Source organism: Vombatus ursinus, unplaced genomic scaffold (assembly GCF_900497805.2).
Source record: "Vombatus ursinus unplaced genomic scaffold, bare-nosed wombat genome assembly UNPS02014832.1, whole genome shotgun sequence".
NCBI classification, from domain to species: Eukaryota; Metazoa; Chordata; class Mammalia; order Diprotodontia; family Vombatidae; genus Vombatus; species Vombatus ursinus.
In genome coordinates this window covers 54,394,336-54,416,677 of record NW_020954610.1, presented here as the reverse complement: position 1 = coordinate 54,416,677, position 22,342 = coordinate 54,394,336, and the positions used below count along the sequence as shown (strand labels likewise).

The window sequence follows — 22,342 nt, the reverse complement described above, 5'->3', positions numbered from 1 at the left end:
CCAGCTCATTTTACAGATGAGGAAACAGGAGCAGAGTTAAGTGACTTGCCCAGAGTCATACAGCTAGTAAGGGCCAGATTTGAACTCAGGAAAATAAGTCTTCCTGACTCCAGGCCTGGCACTCTATCCACTGTGACACTTACCTGCCCCGATGTTGAATATAGCAAGATCAATGAACACTTTCATAAGGAAGCACCTTTGACCCAGACATAAAACATGACATAAGCTAATACTTCACCTTTGAATTGAAAAGCAAAATAGGACAGTTTTATTTGCTACATGAGTTTACTTATTGTTTTTTGAATCATAACATCACAAACTTAGAATTAGATAGAAGGGACTTTGTGGGTCATAGCATCATAGATTTAGCGCTGAAAGGGTCATTAGAAGACATCTAATTCAATCCCTTCATTTTACAAATGAGGAAACTGAGGCCCAAAGAGATTTAGCAACTTGCCAAAGGGACATAGATAGTAAATAGGATAATCAAAATTTAAGATAGGTCCTTTAATTTCAAATCCAGTACTCTTTCCATGATACCTCAATGCCTTTTCTTTTCTAATGAGGAGTTTACTGACTGTTTTTTTCCATGCTGTTTTACTAAATGTTTTCCTTGCTAAGTATTTACTAATTGTTCTTCCTTTCTAATTGTGTTTGCTAATTTTTCTTGCCTGTCCATTGCAAAATTGCTGATTATTCTTCCTTGCTCCAAATATTAGTCACTATTCTGTCCTTAGTTGGGATCTAAACAGAAATTTGAAAGCTAATTATAACATGAAACTTTTAGAAAACACAGACTTGGACTGCAGAGCATTTAGCTCTCAAGAGTGACTTTAAGGAGCATCTAGGTGGTGCAGTGGATAGAGCTCTGGCCTTGGAGTCAGGAGGACCTGAATTCAAATCCAGCCTCAGACACTTGACACTTACTAGCTGTGTGACCCTGAGCAAGTCACTTAACCCTGATTGCCTAAGCAAAAACAAAATATATGTGTTTAACACTTCAAAAAAAAAAAAGAGCGAATTTAAAGAAAGTGTAGGAAGTTGGGTTTTTTTTTTTTTTCCAAATGATCAACAGAAATTTCTTCCAGGCTTCTCAGGTGGCACACAAAACAAGGGATCTGTAGGTCATCCTCAATTGTGTTTATACATTTCTACTCTAACTTATCTCCAGGGTTATTACATCTTGTATTATTTGATAACCATCCCACTACTGAAAACAATTTTCCACAATTTATTGTAAAAATCCAGGACACCTCTGTTCTTAAAAACGAAAAACCTGAGGCTCCGATTTTAAGGCATGAAGAAATGGACTTGTAATTGGAATTGTAATAGGAAGGATCTAAGTTAGGCATAAGGAAACTTCCAGGCCACAATATTTGGTTATCAGACACTGGAGCTACGTAAACTACTTCCCAGATGTGCTTTCAAGGTAGGGACATATTCATCTGACGGCACCTGTACATCCTGTCTAGACACAGGGGATATATTATTTGATTTTCTATAATCTTTTCCTCCTAGAGTAAGAGTTCTTAACCTGAGGTCCATGGACTCCTTGGATTTCCTAGTTCCCATGAACTGGATAGGAAAAAATATATTTTTATTTTAATTAATTTTTGGTTTCCTTTGTGAATTTATATATTTTGCTTTATAAATTTAAAAACATTATTCTAAAAAGAGGTACATAGTCTTCACCAGATTGCCAAAGGAGTCCATGATGCAATAAAGGTTAAGAATCCCTGTCCTAGAAGACTGAATAAATCTGTGCTAAACATGTTCAGGTGATGTATTTCCTATCCCAAAGAAATAGAGCTGCCATTAGCTTCCAAAGAACTTGGATAGTACTACCAATAAGGGACAACTTTTGTCAGGAACCCACTGCCTGGAAATGCTATAATGAGGATTATCTGTTGAGAAGAAACTTGATAAACAGCATTTCAAAGAAAGGCACTCCCCACTCCAGACATCAATAAATAATGACACCAATCAGAATAGCAGCACCCAACCAGGAGCAATGTAGCTATTTCACCAAAGTGGAAGTGTGTTTCTTGTCTGAAGCACAGAAACCATAACACTTACAACTGTCATTAAAGGCCCTCTGAGTCACAGGTATACCTCACTTTATGCGTACTGGATGTGGTGCTAGCAAGTAGTCTTCAAAATCAAAATTTGCAAATGGAATTTTATCGTAAATATAGCAGGAGGTTGACTACTTGAAACACTGTAATGAACTTTGGTGCAAAGTGAAAAATCCTTTTTTTTAATATGAATAAACACCCCTGAATGTATCAGTCTTCTAACTTCTGATATTTGCATATTGGGTATACTAAAAATGGATATACTTAAAAATTCAATATATCTCCACTTCAGACAGAACCTATGAGCACAATTGGCAGGCAAGGAATTATAAGAATTTTGTGAAACATAATGGAAAATGACAAGAGTATCAGAAATCTGAAATCTGAAAGACTTTCACTCAAAAGCTAAGCCATACTATATTTCATCAAACTTGCTAGCTCATACACAAGGAACGATGTCCACTCCAGCCTACACAATTACACACACACATAGACAAATAGTAGATACAAGAGCAAGAGCGGCACATATTACCACTCTAATGGCAATAAGACAGTGGCCAAGTCATAATATAAGTCCACTGGGGAACGGAGGGTGAGCTTTCTTGAAATCATTTCCGGCTCTCTTTTAGTAATAGGAAACAACAGCACATCAAACAGGTGAATTCAAAAGCCAATATATAGCCTTGGCCTTTGCTTTATGAAAGTGCCTCCCACCAACTCCCATTCTCCCCAGCACCAAGACTCTCCCTGCATTGACTCTTTCATATTGCTTGGTCCTGTCTCCGTTTCAAGCCAACCACCCTTGCTGCCAGTAGGAATGCTGCCCCAGTGAGGAGTTCAGAGATGAAGGAGATCCAGCCAAGAGCCAAGGACCATCCGAACCTGATGTCCACCTGGTTCAGGAGGTCCTTCTCTTCCAAGAGACAGACTGCTTCTTGGAAAGCTGCTGCCGAGTAGGCAATGTAGACACTGATCCCAGAGAGAGTCACCAAGGCTAAAAAAAACAAAACAAAACAAAACAAAAGCAATTAAAAGTCAAGTCACAGAATTACAGCCTCAAACTCTCAGAGTTGGACCAAACATGAGCTGAAATCTATACCCTCCTCCCAAAAAAAAAAAAGATTCCTCCTATAACATGCCCAACAAATTGTCATTCAACCTCTGCCCACATATCTCCAATGAGGGAAAACCTGCTACCTCTCAAGAAAACTTACTCTACTTTTTGAGTAATTCCAGATGAAGATTAAGTGACTGTTTTTAGTGATTTGTTTTGGAATATCAATTCAAAACTCAAAACATTTTAACATGACATTTTCTTGTTCAAATTCCTATAAATTATCTCAAGGTAGAGAGATGTTCAAGGGCTTTCAGGGGGGGAGGGGTGGTATAGAACTATTCCAGTTTACAATTTCTCTCTTGAAGCTAGAAATGCTTAGATATATAATAGAATGTTTAATTAAAATAATTTCTGGAAGATTTTGTATAAAATACAAAATATTAATATTTCTTTCCTTAACATTCATAAAGCATGGACTCAGAGTCTTTCACTATTTGGTTGCCTTCCTCTGGACAGTCTCCAACTTATGAATTTCCTTGCTAAACTGTAGTACAGAAAACTGAATATGATATTCCAGAGATTATCTGACCAGAGCAGAGTGCTATGGACTATCAACTCCCTATTCCTGGGAGCTTTGTCATTTTTAATGCAGCCCAAAAGAACATTAGCTTTTTTGTCAAACAATGTCTAATACACATACACAAGTACATATGCAGACCACCTTCAAAGAGACATGTGCATGTGCCTGGAAAATGTAGTTAAATTCAGTCATTCTACAGTTAATTTTGTTGTCCTGGAAGGTTTTTATCCAACTTCTAGACTAGAACTTCTCTCTTCTACAACTTCTCTCTCTCTCTCTCTCTCTCTCTCTCTCTCTCTCTCTCTCTCTCTCTCTCTCTTTCTCTCTCTTTCTCCATATATAGATATATATATATATGTGTGTGTGTGTGTATGTATGTGTATCTGTATGTGTATATATATGTGTATCTGTACACATACAGATACACATACATACACACACACATGTGTGTGCAATTACAGAATCATGGAATCTAGAAGCTGGAAGGCACTTTAACTAGTCTAACTCACACTTATACAATATCCCTTCTGCAATAATCACAGCATGTGAGTCATTCATCTTCGGTTATTAAAATAAAAATAAATATAACACTAGTTGAAAGGATAGGAGAAGAATCACTTCTTGACTCCTGATACTAGTATGAAAGTACTTCTATGCAGTACAAAGTATACTGGAGTAGGAGATAGGACGCCCGAATTCTAGGACTGGACTGTTGCCACTAGGTAGCTATGTGACGTCAGACAAATCACTTCACATCATAGGTCCTCAGTTTCCTCCATTCTAAAATGAGGGGGGTGGATTTAGCTGATCATCCCTAATAGCCCTGAATCTATACTCTGCTTCTCTGCTTCTGGGATTTCTTGATACTCACTAAAATCTAGAGACAAATCATCTTCACCAACAATCATCTTACCTTGTCATGAAATTTTATAAGCAAAACCATCCAAACCTCTCAGAGCTACACAGATTACTTGAATTCTCTGTTGGAGTTAGTACCATTTTAATAAGCCCTTTACTTTCCTAATTATATAAATGACAAAAAAAATTTACCCATCACGTTTACTTCCCAAAAGAGAACATGTGGGAAAAGACTCACCTCTTGGGGGAGAAAGACGAGGTTGACACAGAGAATTTCAAACACTAGGAGCAAAGACTACAGTAAATTCAGGTCTCCTGTTCTGTATAGTAATGAGTACCCTGGGCAGAGGTGGGAGTGGAGGGTGGGGTTCCATACACTCAGAAACTCCCAATTGTTTTATAAAAACTTTCATGCTTTCCCCTTTTTGCTACTTGGAGAATTCCAATCATCTTTTTTTTTTTTTGTCATTTGGGATTAAGTGACTTGCCCAGGGTCACACAGCTAGTAAGTGTCTGAGGCCAGATTTGAACTCAGGTCCTCCTGACTCCAGGGCTGGTACTCTACCCACTGTGCCACCTAGATGCCTCTTTATTTCTTTTTTTTGTCTCCTTTTTATTTGATATTTTTCATCCATCTGCGATATTTATCATCACATTTTCTTTCAAGACATAAGGCTGGCTATGCTATGAAGACTGATTACAGGTGTAGTCTAAGTTAGTTAATTTATTTGCAAGAGCAAGTTATAGTCAGGTAATTCCATAGGAACATAATGCAGTGGAACTGGGAGGGGAGAATCACACGGAAAACAAACTAAGCTGTTCTCAGTTGGGGATGATGTACTAAGATGTAGTTATAAGGTCTTAATGATATCAGTTGGGGGAAAGAGTGTGCACATTAAGCTTATATTTCCTCCTGGGCATTAGAACTGCAATGCCAGCCAACAGAGAATAGGCAGTTGGTATGTGCTAGAATCCATCTCTGATTATAGAGGCTCACTGAATAGGTTCTCTTCAGTTAACTAACTGAAAGAAAAAGGAAAAGAACACATTTTCATACTCAAACCTCATTTTGAAAAAAAAACCTTTCCTCAGAGTAACAAGAAGTTATTATTACGAAACATAAAATAAGAGATTCTATGAAACAAGAATTAAATAAATAAATATGTGGTATAATTTAAACATTGTCATCCATTAAACTTAGCTATTTTCAATTACTGCTTAAATTTGGCTTTTCTTTCTACCCTCAAAATAACTTCTAATTTACACCCGGGGTACTACCTTATAAAGACAAATAATTTTGAAAGACTTAAGAATACTGATTAATACAGTAACCAACCATGATTCCAGAGGCCCAATGTGGAACCATATTACCCACCTCCTGACAGAGAGGTGATAAGCTCAAAGTATAGAAAGAGAGCCATTTTTGAACATGGCCAATGTGGGAATTCATTTTGTTTCACTGTGAGTACTTGTTATAAGGATTTGTTGGGGGCTTTTTTCTTTTTCTTTTTTTTGTTAATGTTGGGTCCATTTGTGGAGGGAGAGAAAATAAATTCTTGTTCATTGAAAAACAATCATTTTAGTTTGTTTTTTATTTTTAAAAATCCTTAAAAGCCAGAGATAATTGTCCATCCACAGATGGCTCTTTCTGTCCAGCCCCACTTGGGCTAATTTCAGACTCCTGGGCTTTAGAACTTAGCCTGAATTATCTATCAGAATTCTTTTAAATCATGCTAATGATTCCCTGTTAGGATCTTATCTGTTTTATTTCTGTAAGTCCAGGAGATCTCAAGTTTTCTAGATGTTTCCCACTGATAAACCTAAGTAGTTCCACACCTACATATGACTTGTCTCCATAATCATCTATGTACATCTCTTCACACCTATGGCACGTAGAAAGGGGCAAGAAAAAAAAAGGAAAAGGACAAAAGAAAGAAAAACGAAACACTTTATCAGGGATTGTTTCATTTCTCTCTATTGTTGAGGGAGAAAGTTCCTATAATTCCCATCCAAATGATGAATTCAGCATGGGTACAAAAGTTCTTTTGCATAGTGCTGATAAAGATTACATTTTAACTAACTATTCAGACTTCTTGAAGTGACTTTGACTCCTCTCTCCACCCCCCCCCAATTTTTTAAACACAGCTGGTACATAAGAGAAAAATTTTTAAATGAAGTTGCACAATGGTTTCCTTATACAGTTTCTTAAAAAGAAAAACCAAGATGCCTGCTCCAATTGGGAAGAATCCATATTGCCTGCTCTATCTTTTAAAGGCCCTCCTTCACTCCACAAAAGAGACTGTACATGCTCCTTTCTGGACTTTTCAGAGTGCCTGGCATATAGTACGTGCTTAAGAAACGCTTACTGACCAATTTGTTAACTTACTCCCTGACTCTACACACACACACACACACACACACACACACACACACACACACACTGTCCCTCCCTGTAGGGGCACATGTCCCCTGTGGGGCCATGATGGTCTTTAAGCAGTTCTGAGTCCTTCCCTAGATCTGAGGCCGAGTAATGAAAAAGAGGCATCCACAAATGAACAATCCCTTCTCTAGACTCTTACTAGAAAAGGTTTGGCTTACTGCCTCATCAAATGCAATTAGAAATGTGTGTGCAAAGGCTGATTTACCACAAAAAAAAGTATGGAAATAGAGTATATTGAAGCCATCTGTCTCATTGGTGTGGCGAGTATTTATTCTCTTTTTGTTTCAAAATCCATATTTCTGGGGGGCAGCTAGGTGGCACAGTGGATAGAGCACTGGGCCTGAAGTCAGGAGGACCTCAGTTCAAATCTGACCTCAGACCAGACACTTGACACTTACTAGCTGTGTGACCCTGGGCAAGTCACTTAACCCCAATCACCTCACTCCCAAAAAAATCCACACTTCTAGTTGTTTCCCTTATGAACTCCTCAAAAAAAATAATAACCTCCCCTCAAGCCATTTCCTTGAGAGGAAATCATTTAGCGTCCCTCAGCCATACCTCTTGCCCTCAGCTCCTCCCCTCTGGTTCATAATTCCTAAGAAATATCTACTGATTGACACAGCGGACATACGAAAATTGATTTCCTGTTTAATAACGATTGGGTTTTTTGCTAACTTTTCTTCTAATTTGACAGGATTCAGCATAAAATGATTGTCACTGTCAAGTGATTCAATCAAGGTTCAGAAAAATGATCATTCTTTCATCTCTACAACGCATTCTCCCTAATGAGTATGGGCAGGAATGGCCCCATAATACCAGGTCTTCAATTTCCTGACCAGCTCAACAAAAGAGAAATGTATTGCAAAGCTGCCTGGATCACACCAAAAACAGCTGGATTTTTCATGTGCCACTCACAACAGGAAAACTTGAGGACTGCAGGAATGACCATTTTCTGATTTGAAGAGCAAAATGGGTATTCATTCAACAAGCATTTACTAAGCACCTACTATGTACCAAGCACTATAGCACAAAGACAAAATGAAAGGAACTGAGACAAAAAAAAATTAGAGTACCTTCCTTCAAGGGGTGTTACATTCTCTTAGGGGCCACAATATGAACATATATAACTATATACAATTATACATAGGTTGAGAGGTCACCAACAAGTACAGGGGAGTGGGAATTAGGAAAAGCCAGGAATAGAAGGGGGCATTTAAGCCTAGCTTTGAAAGAAGACAGAGATCCTAAGAAGCAAAGGGGAGGGAGTAGATTCTAAGTCATGGAAGGATAGCTTTTGCAAAAGCTATGTAACAGGTATGTACTTGGTACTCCAAGGATTCAGAGCAAATACCCTGGAAATGATCTACTTGGAGGGCCTAAAGGAAATATGGAAGCTTCTACTCTCAGCCCAAGGCTCATGTTTCTACATAGCTATTTCTCATAGTTTTGAACCTCAAAAAGGGTTTAGCATAGTACCTCCAAAAAGGAAAAGTATCCCAGTCATGAGGAGGAGGAGATAGGCTCTGGCGAGGATGCTTATAAATCCCGTCATCCCTCCAAAGACCATCAGGATCAGGCTGAGCGGCAAAAGGATCACAAACGTCCCATGCATAGCTTGGGAGAAACAAACAAACAAAAATAAAATGGAAATGTGAATTTGGTCTGCAGAGATATTATATTAAATAGAATGCCAGGTCAGGCTAGCTGGTGCGGTGGATAGAGTGCTGGACATAGAGTCAGGAAGATCTGAGTTCTAATCTGGCCTCAGGCACTTATTAGCTGTGTGATTGTAGACAAGTCACTTAACCTCTGTCTGCCTCAATTTTCTCAATTATAAAATAGGAATAATAAGAGCATTCACCTCCATGGGTTGTTGTGAGGCTTGAATGAGGTAGTATTTGTAAAGCACTTAGCACTTTGCTTGGCATGTTAGTAGGTGTTGAATAAATGCGTTTCCTTCTCTTCACTATGACATTAAGCCCCTGGAATCATATCATTAAATTAAAACTCTCATTTTACAGATGAGGAAACTGAGGCCCAGAATAGGAAAGTGACCTGCCTGACATCACACAACTACTCAGTGGCAGGTCCAGGACTGACACCCAGTTTAGTGCTCTTTCCACTGCCCCAATCTGAGACCCATGGAGTATCCAAGGTCTCCCACCACTGTTGCTGCCGCCATTGTTCCCCACCTAAGATAAAACATACAGCTGTAGGTTCCCTTCCACCACCACCACCAGCCCCAAGATACCATGGCACCAACTACACATGCCCATTGCCACCCTTTGACTTAGTCTGAGGAGAGGAAGATTTCCAGATGCTTCACAGGCCACAATGAGGTGAAGATAAAACAGATGTGTTAAGATAAAACAGATAAAATCAAAATCTTTCAAGGAAATCACATCTTGTTATACAGTAATTCTGTCCATGGACCAAGAAACAAAATAATAATAACAAACATCAGATGAACATTCACATTTCCAAATCAGAGGAAGCAAATGTTGTCCTGAGACTCATACAAAAGTGTTCCTCTTCTCCTTTCCCTTCGTGCTGTAGGAGAACAATTCACCTCAACTCCAGATCACAGGGCTTCATCTTCTTTAACTAGTGCAAGTGTCCAAATACCTTTCTGCTGGAAAACATAATGTTTACAACATGCACACAAATACTCTTCCCCCTCCACCAAAGCAAGGGAGAGAAAAGGAGTCTGTGTGACTCTTCATGTTGATGATATCCCAGTAAAGCCGGAAAGGACATACTGGTCTCAAGTTAGGCAAGCCCTCACCTGCAGACCTGCCTGTCCCAAAGAGGACCTGACCCAAAAAGTAGTCATTAACAGCTTAATGTCAGCTTGGAAGGAGGTCTCCAGTAAAGTATCCCGGTAGAGAGTTTCTGCAGCTTAACATTTTTATAAATGCTTTGGCACGCTTAGAAAATTTGTAAATGGTGCAAAGCTGGAGAAATTACTGACTCACACTGGGGAGATTGCTAACACTGGGTAACAGGGTCATGATTTTTTCCCAGACTTGACAACGGGACAAATCTAATAATATAAAATTTCATAGGGATGAATATAAAGTCTCAAATGCAGCTCAAAAATCAATCTCACAAATATAAAACAGAAAAGCACAGCCAGTTTGCCTGGATCAACATGAGTCAATATTGTAATACAGCCAACATATATAATCAGAGATAAACACAAGACCCTAGCAATGGGGAGGTTCGGGGAAGACCTTGGGAAGAAGGAAGCTTCTCAAGAAGGCTGAAGCAGACTTGGGCTGCATTCGAGAGGCAGTGTCCAGGATCGGGATCATCCTACCATACTCTGACCCAGTCAGACTACCTCTAGAGTACTGCATTGAGTTTCAGAAGCCACAATCTAGGTAGGCCATTGATAAGTTGGAGACTGTCCAGAAGAAAGCACCTAGGATGGTGAAGGGCCTCAAATTCAAACTAAACCAAGATTTGTTGAAAGAACTGGAGACGTTTAATCTGAGAAAAAGAAGATTTACAAAAGGAATGAAGGAAATGTGCCAGGCATGGTGCTAAGTACTTTACAAATATTATCTCTTTTTATTATCTCCATGGTGACATAGTAGCCTTGTATAAATGCTTCTACAATGTACCAACAATGTCTCTACAAATGCTCCAACAACCCTGGGAAGTCAGTACTATTATTTTCCCCGTTTTGTAGATAAGGAAACAGAGACAGACAGAGGCTAAGTAATTTGCCCAAGGTCACCCAGCTAGTAAGTGTCAAGGCCAGATTTGAATTCAGGTCTTCCTGATTCCAGGCCCAGTTCTCTAGCCACTGCACCACCTAACTATATCTAAGACGGGGAGACATCAGAACTATCTTCAACTCTCTGAAGTACAATTATGTGGAAGAGAGATTAGCTCCAGAGAGGAGAAACAAAAGCAATGGGGCATGGCAGGGAGAGAGTAATGGGAGTAGTTACAAAGAAGCAAGTTGAGGTTTGATTTCAAGAAAACCAGGACTGAACCCAGTAGAGTGAATAACTATTAGAGATATGCCAAAGAAAAATGGGCTGCTTCAGAAGTAGTGAGGAGGCTTCCCCTTTACTGGAGATCTTCAAACAGAAGGAAGCTGAATGGATGACCACTCCCCTAGATACTGTTGCAAGGAAGGGATTATTGTTTAAACCCAGATCTGCACAGAGGGAGCCTCAGGTCTCCTTCAACTTGGAGATTCTATAATTTTGTTTCTTGCCCACTGAGAATTACTTGACTTCATTGCCATATTTTCTCTGTGGTGAAATAGCAGCATTGTATAAATGCTTCTATCTGAGCTCCCCCCACCCTTTTTTTTAAAAAGATTGGGTCCCTGAAACTGCAAGTCCTAATGAGAAGGGAAAGTCCTTTGGGGAGAAAGAGGGTAAGGATACATCCTTAAAGCTTAGGAAGCAAATCGTCACAAGGCTAGACCAAAGTTGCTAGAGTCCCCGCCCACAGCTGCTTCCTCCCTCACTGAATGCAAAAAAATTGCAAGCTGTCCCTAAAGGTCACAGGGCAAATGCCGAAATGCCCTTTGAATAGAAAGAACACCGGATTAGGGGCCAGGAGTCTGGATTTTGGTCCTAGCTCTTTTTTTAATTTTTATTAATTTATTTTGATTTATCAATAATCACGTCCATATGCTTTTGAGTTTAAAATTTTTCTCCCCCTTCCTCCCCACCACCCTCCCCAAGACGGCCCACAATCTGATATAGGCTATACATTTACATTCCTATTAAACATATTTTCACATTAGTGCTGTTGTAAGTAAAAATTAAAACCAATAGGAGCAACCATCAGAAAGAAGAAACAAAATTCAACAGAAGAGAAAAAAAATAGCAATTCAACTTCCAGTTCTTTCTTTGGATGTGGATAGCATTTTCCACCACGAGGCCTCTGGAGATGTCTTAGATCCTTGTATTGCTGGGAAGGGTTAAGTTTATCAATATTAGTCATCACACACCATGGCTGTTATTGCGTACAACGTTCTCTTGGTTCTGCTCACTTCACTCAGCATCAGACCATACACGTCTTTCCAGGTTTTTCTGAAGTCAACCTGTTTGTCATTTCTTATAGCACAATAGTATTCCATTACATTCATATACCACAACTTACTCAGCCATTCCCCAACTGATGGGCATCCTCTCAATTTCCAATTCTTTGCCACCACAAAAAGAGCTGCTATGAATATTTTTGTACACGTGGGTCCTTTTCCCACTTGTATGATCTCTTTGGGATATAGCCCTAGAAGTGTGTAGCTCTTTTTCTAACTAACCTGAGGCAAACTTCTTTGCTCTCTGGGCCTCCGTGTACTTATCTGTAAAATGAAGGGGCTGGACTAAATGATCTCTAAGGGTCCTTCTACTGCTTATATTTCATGATGCCTTGACTTCGTATCTCGTTTTCAGGAACAACCTTTTGGTTAGGCAAAGTGGGCTCCACTGCCCCCCCACTGAAAAAATTCTCCCTCATTGGTCTACCTCTGATGCCTAAAATTACCTCATTCTAGTTTAGTTTCAATCCTTGGATTCACATCATCCTTGTGAAGATCATACCCACTGGGAGAGCAGACATGTTAAGTCATGTATCTCTTACTGAGAATGAGTTCTTCAGATCTCTTCCAGATGACAAAAGGTAGCTTTTGATAGGAAGAAGGATAGAAAGAGCATAAGGGAACTGAGTCAGAGCCAGGACTAAGGGAGTAGGAAATATATACAGCCAACTGGGGATAACAAGGCTCATCAAAATGCGACACTTTGAAGTCAAGAACCTTCACTCTTTGTGAACTCATGGCCTTGTCCATGGGGTTTCCTTGGCAAAGATAGTGTAGTGATTTGTCATTTCTTCTCCGGTGTATTTTTACAGATTGAGGAACTGAGTCAAATAGGGCTTGAGTGACTTGCCCAGGATCTCACAGCTAGTGTCTGAGGCCAGATTTGAACTTATATCTTCCTGACTCCAGGCCTGGTGATCTATCTATTGCACTGATCAGGAAGACCAGGGTTCAAATCCCTCCTTCACACAGTTATTAGCTGTATATCCCTGAGCAAGTCACTTAAAAGTCTCTGGACCTCCATTTCCTCACCTGTAAAATGAGGAGGTTGGACCTTTATGGACCTTTCCAATCTAAATCTATGATCCTAATTGTATATTAAAGTTTAAATGAACAAGTATCCAAGACATCTTTCCAAAGTGAGTTAGACTCAGACAGAATGGTATCTTGTTAATAAGACAGCCAAATCAAGTCAAGTCAGATTAAAAAAAAAATCCCCTACATTGAGCCCCTACTGTGCTAAGTAAATTATTTAAAGAACCAGGGGAAGACAGGCTTCTATGAAGCCTTCTATTCAATTCTATGGAGAATTTATGGAAAGAAATGGGTAGTAATCACACAGATGAAGTGTGGAGAGAATGTGATCTGCTCTGATTGAAGGAGTACCCAGTGATCAAAGCATAGCCCCATCAAAGAAAGCATCTGTAGGGAAGGCAGCTTATTGATGACCTTTCTCCAACTAGATTTTCAGATCCCTGAAAACAGAAACTCATTCTTCTTCATGTTCCTCACAACAGTACTTAGCAAATCTTTGTTGTTTTGGATGGATAGATGAAAGAATGAATGGATGGATGAATGAATGAATGTATGAATGAATGATAGATAGCTAAGACATTTGATTTTTTAAAAGCAAGTTGGACTAAGCTGAAATGATGGCGTTTTCAGCATTTCCATTAGCAAAAGCGAATCAGAGTAGTACACTTTCACCAAAAGGAACTGCATCTTGCCTTTGGCTCACACATTGTCATTGTAGGAGTATCACTTTCAAACTTTGCCCAGGACACACATATGCCTTCTTTCGGTTCTGTTTTGGGACAGACTGCCACTGCAAGAGGGAAAGGGAAGAGGTGGAAAGGGAAGGAGTAGTGAAAGAGGTGACAAAGGGGAAGGTTTCTTTGGAGCTGGGCCTACCCGCTTCAACCCACAGAGACTAGGTGACCAAAAATGCAAGATATGCTTCTTTACTTGTGTTTTCCTTCTACTTCTTAGACATGGAATGCAGATCTCTTGGTAGGGGTGCAGGCCCAGGTGAACCACACTGCATATACATATACAGTTGTGCACATATATAGATAGATAGATAGATAGATAGATAGATAGATAGATAGATAGATGGATATACAGGTACATTCACACACATATATACAATACATATACATAAACTATGCCTACAGGTATTTGTACATGTCTGCACATATATACATATATGTATATCCTCATATATATACATGCATACCCATGTATATACACATGTGTATATAACTATCCATGCATGCACATATATACACATGTGTATATACATGTACCTGCATGTAAACAAATACATATATGGTCTGAACTTGTAATTCCATTAGTAAGAAAACTCTCTCAACCACTGCAATTTCTGCAATGTATAGTCAGAAAGAGATGACTAGACATTTAAGAGGTTATATGACTTGCTTCAGGTCACATGCCAATATGTGTCAGAAGAGGGTCTTGAACCTGGGTCTTCCTGGCTTTGAACCCACTCTATCCATTACTCTAAGCTGCCTCTCTTACATACATAGGTCTTTTTTATCACCATGTACTAGAACCACCTCCTCCTGTCCCTACAAGACCCCTATCTTTCTCCCCTGACTTGAGGCCCCAAACCATCCTTTACCTTAGGAGGGCTCTGCCCATGGAGCACAATGTTCTATGAAGGAAGAGAAGGAAGTATGCACAGTGAGTAGAGAAGGTTTGGTTTCATAAATCCTACCCCCCATCTACACAGAGGCTGTAAGACCAGGTGAGCTTGGCTGTCTGCCAGGTTTCCTGTAGAGAGCCTGAGGTGGTTATGAAATTATTAAGGAAACCATGAAATTACTCCATTCCCATCAGACCCAGATCCAGCACTGCTATCACTCTATTTGGCCAAATTATTAAAAATGAAGTTCTTCTAATAATATTGATGAGAAAATACGTATCCTTTCACTGTCACCATAGGAGGGAATGAATGTAGAAGAAGATCACACTCCTAATAGTTCAAAATAATGACAAAAGACATCAGAACTTATAATGTGCAGGCTGAAAAGTCATTGCAGCTGGCTTTTTATTAATGATAATAATAATAATAATTTATATAAGAACTTTAAGCTAGACAAGTTCCCAATCTCAAGGAGTTCATATCCTATTTGCTCCTGCTCTAATTGTTCACATACTAATGCAAATGAAATGATTATAAAAATCACCATCTTAATTCTTGACCTTTGGACTGTCTTTCTCATTTTTCAAAACACCTCATTGAGATTCTCATTTTAGACTCATAACATCCTAGTGAGGTAGTTGGGATAGATAGATCATTTAAAAGATGGGGAAACTGAGGCATTAAGTGGCTGACAGAGTTAGCAGTAAAATTGGAAATTTAAGTACAACCTAAGAGGTCCTGTAATGTGGCAGAAGGACCCTATATTTGGAACCATAAGATTATATATTTAAAGCTAGAAAGGATTATAGGTCAAAAAATCCAATGCCTTCATTTTATAAATAAGAAAATAGAAACCAAAAGAAGTTAAATGACTTGCCCAGGGTTACACAGCTAGTAAGTGCTTGAGGCAGGATTCAAACCCAGGTCTTCTTGACTCCAAATACAATGCCCCTCCACTATACCACCCTGTCCCTCTTGTGAGAAAACACTGATTCAAATCTTGTTTCTGTTCCTTATTAGCTGTGTGACTTGAGCTGGGACTGGAGATCATATGCCAAACCCCTTATCTTACAAATGAGGAAAATAAGGCCTAGAGGTTAAGTGACTTACATAAGATCACACAGCTTGTAGTAGTAAAACCAGGGCTAGAATCTAGGTCTACCCGCTCTCAAGATTCCAACAAATCTTATTTTTCAAACCACTCTTCAGAAGATTAGAAGGGTCATTAACAAGATCTGGAGTTGCAGAAAGGGGGGGTTGGTTTTGGGGTGCTCTTAGATGCACAGAGGCACCCCAAGATTGTGGGAAAAAGCCCAAATCACGGCACGGATCTGCCTGAATGAATTCAACTCAGATCTTCTTCCAGCCAGAGAAAAAGTTTATTAAAGATAAGTATATAGACCAGACTCCAAAGGAACCCAAACATCAGTGACCTAAATAGGTTTCAAAGTGGTCAGGTGACGCTGGCAAGGACGAGCAGCGTGACGCAGTCTAGAAACCTCAGCGTCTGAGAGGGGGCTGGGGCTAGGGTGGTCAGGCCAGGTGACGCCCATAAGGGCGGGCATGAGGGGTCTCAGTTTCTAAGCTTGAGAACAGCTCAGCATCAGAATGAGGGAAAGGTGAGCCTTAAGTACAGACTGAGGGAGGGGCCATCCAGTTTGGAGTGACCGGAGGAGGGATCCAAGGAGTGGCCAAGCAGTTTGGGGTGAGGGGAGGAGGGGTCTAGGGAGATCTGGATGGGAGTGGCCAGCAAGCTGGGGCGAAGGGTACACTGGCGCCTAGCTAGGATTAAGGGTGGGAAAGTCCGGGAAGGCAAAACAATGGGAAAGCCAGTTGATGGGGGAGGTGGACCATTTGGAAAAGGGTCCAGGTGAGAATTTCCATGTGGAACATCTGAGTGATTTGAACAGACAACGAGAATAGATAATGAAGGGAGCTGGAAGGGGAAGTCTGCTTTCAAAGGGAAATAAGGCAGTTTCTAAAACTTTAAGGGTTTCCTGGTACTGGTAAACAAAACTGAAGCCAGGTTCTTTTTGTCAAAGAGAGATTAAGTGAGTCTACAAGGAATCTAAAAGTTTTAAGGTTTTCCTGGGAATTGTAGGTAAACCTCTTCATTGTGATAAGAAGGTGTAGGGTAGTTTTGATGTGAAAGAAAAGATGTTGAGAAGATCTGGAGATAGACACTGTGGCACCCTCAGTGGCAATGCAGGGGGGTGAGGGATGGGCATCTGGGGGTGAGAAGGGGGCACTAGACCCCTGGGAGATTTAGAGACAGCTCTAGGACAACATCAAGAGGAAACAAGAGAGGTTGAGTGATAAGGTCAGCAGAGAGCTGGCCTCAAGGTCAGCATGACTGGTTAAAGTCCATGATGTATGCCAGCTGCATGACCCTGAGCAAACCCCTAAACTGGTCCGTGTGCCCAGCAACTCTCTAAGACTAAAAGTTGTCAAGCAGGTGCAGATCTACATTGGCAACAAAAGTTTCCTTACCAGGGAACTCCTTACAATGACTAAATCACATGTTTGGATTAAAATGAAAGAAAATCAAAGGAAGTTAAAGGATAAATATAGAGATTCTACTCTGTTTTCATTTTAAAGGAGGTGTGATATTTCCAGTGCCAAGATGGTGGAGTGAGGAAGGAACCTTCTGGAGCCCTCCCAAATTCCCCTCTGAACAACTAGAAAACTGCCTCAGAATTGGTTTAGGAGTGGGGAAGCAGCTTACCAGCATGGCAGGAAAGGTCTGTCTCACTGGGGTGTGAGGAGAGCATGATCCAAAGCAGCAGCAGCAGTGAGCCTCACAGCAGGGCACGTGCAGCGTGGCTCCAGAACTGGTGCAATCCATCATTGAGGCCTCACCCTCCAGCAAATCAGTAGCCCTCTAGGCAAGTGAGCCTTCTGTGCAGTGCAGCAAGGCCCCACCCCAGCATCCCTACCCTCAGCACAAGCCACCAACTAGGTCTTGACCCCATTACTAACCAGCAGTAAAGCCCCACTCTAGGGCTGGCCAACAGCAAGACCCTGCACTTGGGCCCTCCCAGTAGAGAGGCCCTGTTTCCATAGCAGCCCAGCAGCAGGGCCCCACCCCTGGGGCAGATTAGCAACAAGATCCCTCCTCTAGGACCAGCCACCAGAAAGACTCCATTACCATAGCAGCAAGGCCCCACCCTTGGAGCAGGCCAATGGGGAGGCCCCACCCCCCAGAACAAGCCAGAAAGGAAGCCTACCCTCCGGAGAAAGCAAGCAGCTAAACCCTGAATCCCAGTGAAAGCCATCAGTAAGACCCAGATACCCAGCATAAAAAGCTTGGGACAGCACAGTACCAGAGCTCAACTCTCACATGTATAATCTATATCTGATTGCTTGTCATCTGAGGGAGGGATAGAATTTGAAACTTTAAATAAAAATGTTTAAAAATTAGAAAATAAATTTTAAAAAATAAAATTAATACATCAAAAAATAAAGAAAGAAGGTGTGATACAATGGAAAATTCAAGAGTTGGAAGTCAAAAAATTTATACTTGAACCACATATCTGCCATGTACTAGTTCTGTGACCTTTAACAAATCACTTCTGAACTTTCATTCCCTCATCTGTAAAATGGGTATAATATTCTCTGCCCTGTCTCCCTCAATAGTTGTGAAGATCACAAAAGAAAATATATGTAATGTGTTTTTAAACTGCAAAATACTAAACATTGTTATTGTTTCCTTCTCTCTCGTCTTCTCTTTTTCCTTTTCTTTTCTTTCTTATTTCTTTACTCCTTCCTTTCCTTTCTTGACTCAGAATCAGAAACCTGGGTCTGAGTCCCACCACCACCAATTGCTGAATATTTGACTATAATAAAGTTAACATCTCTGGGCTTCAGTTTCCTCAACCATAAAATGGGGAAAATAATCATTTCATTACCCACCTCACAAGATTGCTCTAAGGGGAACATTTTGTGAATTGTAAAGTACTATATCAATTCCTTCCTTCCCTTTCTTCTTTTCTTTTTGAAACCTGATTAAATGCTGTGAAAGGTCTGCACAATTAGGGAAACAGATTGTGCTGTATTCAAAGGCATTTACCCATAAAAGTGATTTAGTTGCAGTAATAAGCAACTAAGAATCCTATTAATGCTAATGAAGTCCTATTCCTCCCAGGGTCTTATAAGAATGTTTATTCTTCTAGTACTGGGGTGGGGAGTGGAGGAGTGGGGGGGGGGGGGTAGATGGGAGGTATGAGCCAGTGTTTGGTAAGTGGCACTGCCACATGTCACAGTAATTGAAAGTCACCATTACCATCTTTCACAGTGAGCTGCCTCTGGAGACACCTGATGCCTGATTTGGCTGTTACTTCCCTCTGTTCCAAGCACTTGATGTGAGAAGGGTTTTTTCATTAAGATTTTCCAAACAGAACCCCTCTCTCACCAACAAGGAAATAGTTTTAATGATCAGCAAAAAGCTTCAAATGGAGAAAAGAAAGAGCTCTGAGAGGAGCAAGGCTCCCTGGCCTCATAATTGGAGTCCAATGTCAGCAGCCTAAAAAGAGAAAATTCACCAGGTAGTCTGGTGCCACATATTTGTTTCTTCTAAAATTATGCAGTGGTTCAAGAGAAAGCTCAGAATAACCAAAGTCCTGGCCTCTGTGCACTTTATTAGAAATTATTTGTCTATTCTTTCCAGGGAACAAATAAATCCCTTCTCAAATATTTGAACTTCATAAGACTCTACCAACCTTTTTCTCAGAGAAGGGTATATACTGTGGAACCACGTTATAATGAAATTCTCCTAGGTATATCTCTTTCCCAATTTCCAGAGGTGGGGAACTATAGGTATATAATATTGCATACACTATCAGAAACAATTGGTGAGTTAATTGGTTTCACTGAACTGCTTCCCCTCATCCCTTTCTTTTTAAAAGCTTTGTTGCAATGGATGGCTCAATCGGTGAGGGCAGAAGGATTCAAAACTGCATTCCATTCATGATTTTGAATCTGGAAAACCAAGAAGGGTAGCTTACATAAAAGAAATTAAGAGGACATCAAAACAAAAAGTTATCAATAAAAAGAAGATTTTTTAAATGAGATCTTTCTAGTATTCCTAAGCTACCTGAGATGGAGAACAAGACAGACTTTGACTTTATCACCAAATCTGAGCAGGTTACAGCCTCTGGATAGTTCAGTTTCCTCATCTTTAAGACAGAGATAATAGTAGCTTCTCTATCCTCCTCCTAGCATTTAAAGGACTTTGGCCCCCACATCCCCTTCCAGACTTAGTGCACACTGCTCCCCTCCTTAAACTCTATGATATAGCTCCCTAAACCAGGCATTTCCTTCCACCTATTTCTTTGCACAATCTGTTTCCATGCCTAAAGTACACTCCCTCCACCTACATCTCTTAGAATCCCTAGCTTCTTTCAAGAATCAGCTGTTATGCCACCTCCTGGGGAAAGCTTGTTCTGATCCTCCCTCCACCTCGTTTTTTTCATCTTTCACTCCCCCCCACACAGTTTGTAATGTTCTCTCCCTCCTCAAAAGATCAAGTATGGACTTGTCTTTCTACATATCTCTCCCCAGAAGAATCAAAACTTTTTAGAGGCTAAGATGTTTGTTTTGTTTTCCTTTGTACCCCTAGCATTTAACACAGTGCGTCAGAAAAAGTAGGCACTTAATAAATACTAATTAGATTAGGCTGCAGCTAAAATTTTCCTTGTGTCTTCCCCATTCAAATGTGAGCTCCTTGAGAATAGGGATTGTCTTACTTTTCTATTTGTATCTGCAGGCTTAGCCCAGTGCTTTGCAAATAATAAGTACTTAATAAATGCTTTTTTCACTTATTCTTTTATTGAATTTGATTAGGCAAATCAAATGAGAAAATGTATGTAAAATGCCTTGACAAGTATAACATGTGCTAAAAATGTGAGGCCCTATTGCTGTCATTATGCCATGTACTCAGTACACTGAACTGTCCTCATGGAATCCTCATATTCTAATTTGTATAATCTTTATCTCTGTGTCTCTGCAGGTATTTTCTTCCAGAAGAAAACAAGTGAATAGTGTTTGGTAGGTAGCTACCTAATTCCTCTAGATTTGGAGGAAGGGACTCTGCAGTAGTCTGTGTACAAGTTATATTTCCTCTCCTAGACTATAAGCTCTTTAAGAAGAGTGTATCTCCCTCATTGCCCAGCAAATAGTATGTGCTTAATAAATGTCTGCTGATAAATACCTGAGGGAATGCAGAAAAAGAGGCACATTGATGCATTGTTGGTGGACCTGTGAATGGGTATAACCATTCTGGAAAGCAATTTGGAATTATACACAAAATTTTACTAAACAGTGCATGCCCTTTGACCTAGCTATACCACTCACTGTTAGACCTAAATCTGAAATAAATCAAAGAACAAGGAAAAGATCATATATTTACAGAAATATCTTCAGCAACTCCTTTTGTGGCTGCAAAAAAGTCCTGAGATTAAAGGGATGCCCCTGTTAATTGAGGTATGGCTGAACAAGTTGTGTTATGTAAATGTGATGGAGTACTATTGTGCTGTAAGAAATGAAGAAATAGATGAATTCAAAGTGACAGAATAAGACTTGTGAACTGATATAGAGTGAAGTGAACAGAACTGAAAGAATAATTTATATTATCATACCAATATTACAAAAATGAACAATTTTGTAGACTTATATAAACTGATGAAGAATGAAATTAGCAAAGCCAGGAGAACAATTTATACAATAACAAAAACACTTTAAAGTTAAACCATTTTGAAGGCTGGTAAAAAATAGGATCAATGCAATTACCATCCATCATTCTGGAGGACCTATGATGAAACACGCTATCTACCTCCTGACAGAGAAGTGACAAATTTATGGTGCAGAAGGAGCCATATATATTCCAATTAGGGAATTTGCTTTGCTTGACTATGCATAATTGTTATAAGTAATTCATTTTTCTTTTTTCTTTTTTTTTCAATAGGGGAAAAAGAGAAAACAGATTTCTGTTAATTTTTTAAATGGGGTTGGGGGTGCTGCCAATGTGGAATGTTGCATGTGCTTTCAGATGAGGTCACTACAACTGTTAGTTTTGCTTAATTTTTTTTTTTACTATTGCAAGGAATCTCAGAGTAGGGACAATTGTAAATGTTCATAATAGAAAAACAAAACACATCACTAAAACTTTTAGGAAATAAATAAATGTTTGCTGAATGAACAAATGAATGCCATTGTAATAAATATTGTAATGTTACGCCAAACTATCTTAGTGGGTTCAACAATGAAACTAACAAGGTCACTGTATAACCCAGATAATTTCTCTGTTCCACAGCCAGCCCACTCTTATCTCCATTGTATGCTTTAGAGCTTGAAAGGAACCTTAAAAGTCTCCTAGTCCAAACCTCTTCTGTACACTTTAATGAAAATGAGGTCAAAAGAGGTTCAGTGACCTGCCCAGAGATGCACAGGAAAAATAAGGGACAAAGTCAGGATGCAAACCCAGGTCTTCTGACTCCAGATTCCATGTTTGATGAACCAAGACATACTACCCAGTAGCCCCATGAGGCAAGTAGCAAAGATATTATCCTCATTTTACTGGAAAATAAACTGAGGCACAAGGAG

General features: G+C 39.8%; 1 protein-coding gene across 2 annotated transcripts in view; it reads right to left on the bottom strand.

Moving 5' to 3' along the window:
* Nucleotides 1-2,762: 2,762 nt before the first annotated feature.
* TMEM114 (transmembrane protein 114) overlaps nt 2,763-22,342 on the bottom strand; it is a 44,893-nt gene continuing 25,313 nt past the window's right edge. Inside the window, exons 3-4 of one of the 2 annotated variants that reach the window (XM_027839073.1) lie at nt 8,487-8,624; nt 2,763-3,069 (exon numbers count right to left, since the gene is read on the bottom strand). In XM_027839073.1, coding sequence (XP_027694874.1) covers nt 2,837-3,069; nt 8,487-8,624 — 371 coding nt within the window. In that variant the 3' untranslated portion in view covers nt 2,763-2,836. The remainder of the gene's footprint in view (nt 3,070-8,486; nt 8,625-22,342) is intronic. The other variant, XM_027839074.1, reaches the window with a different exon arrangement.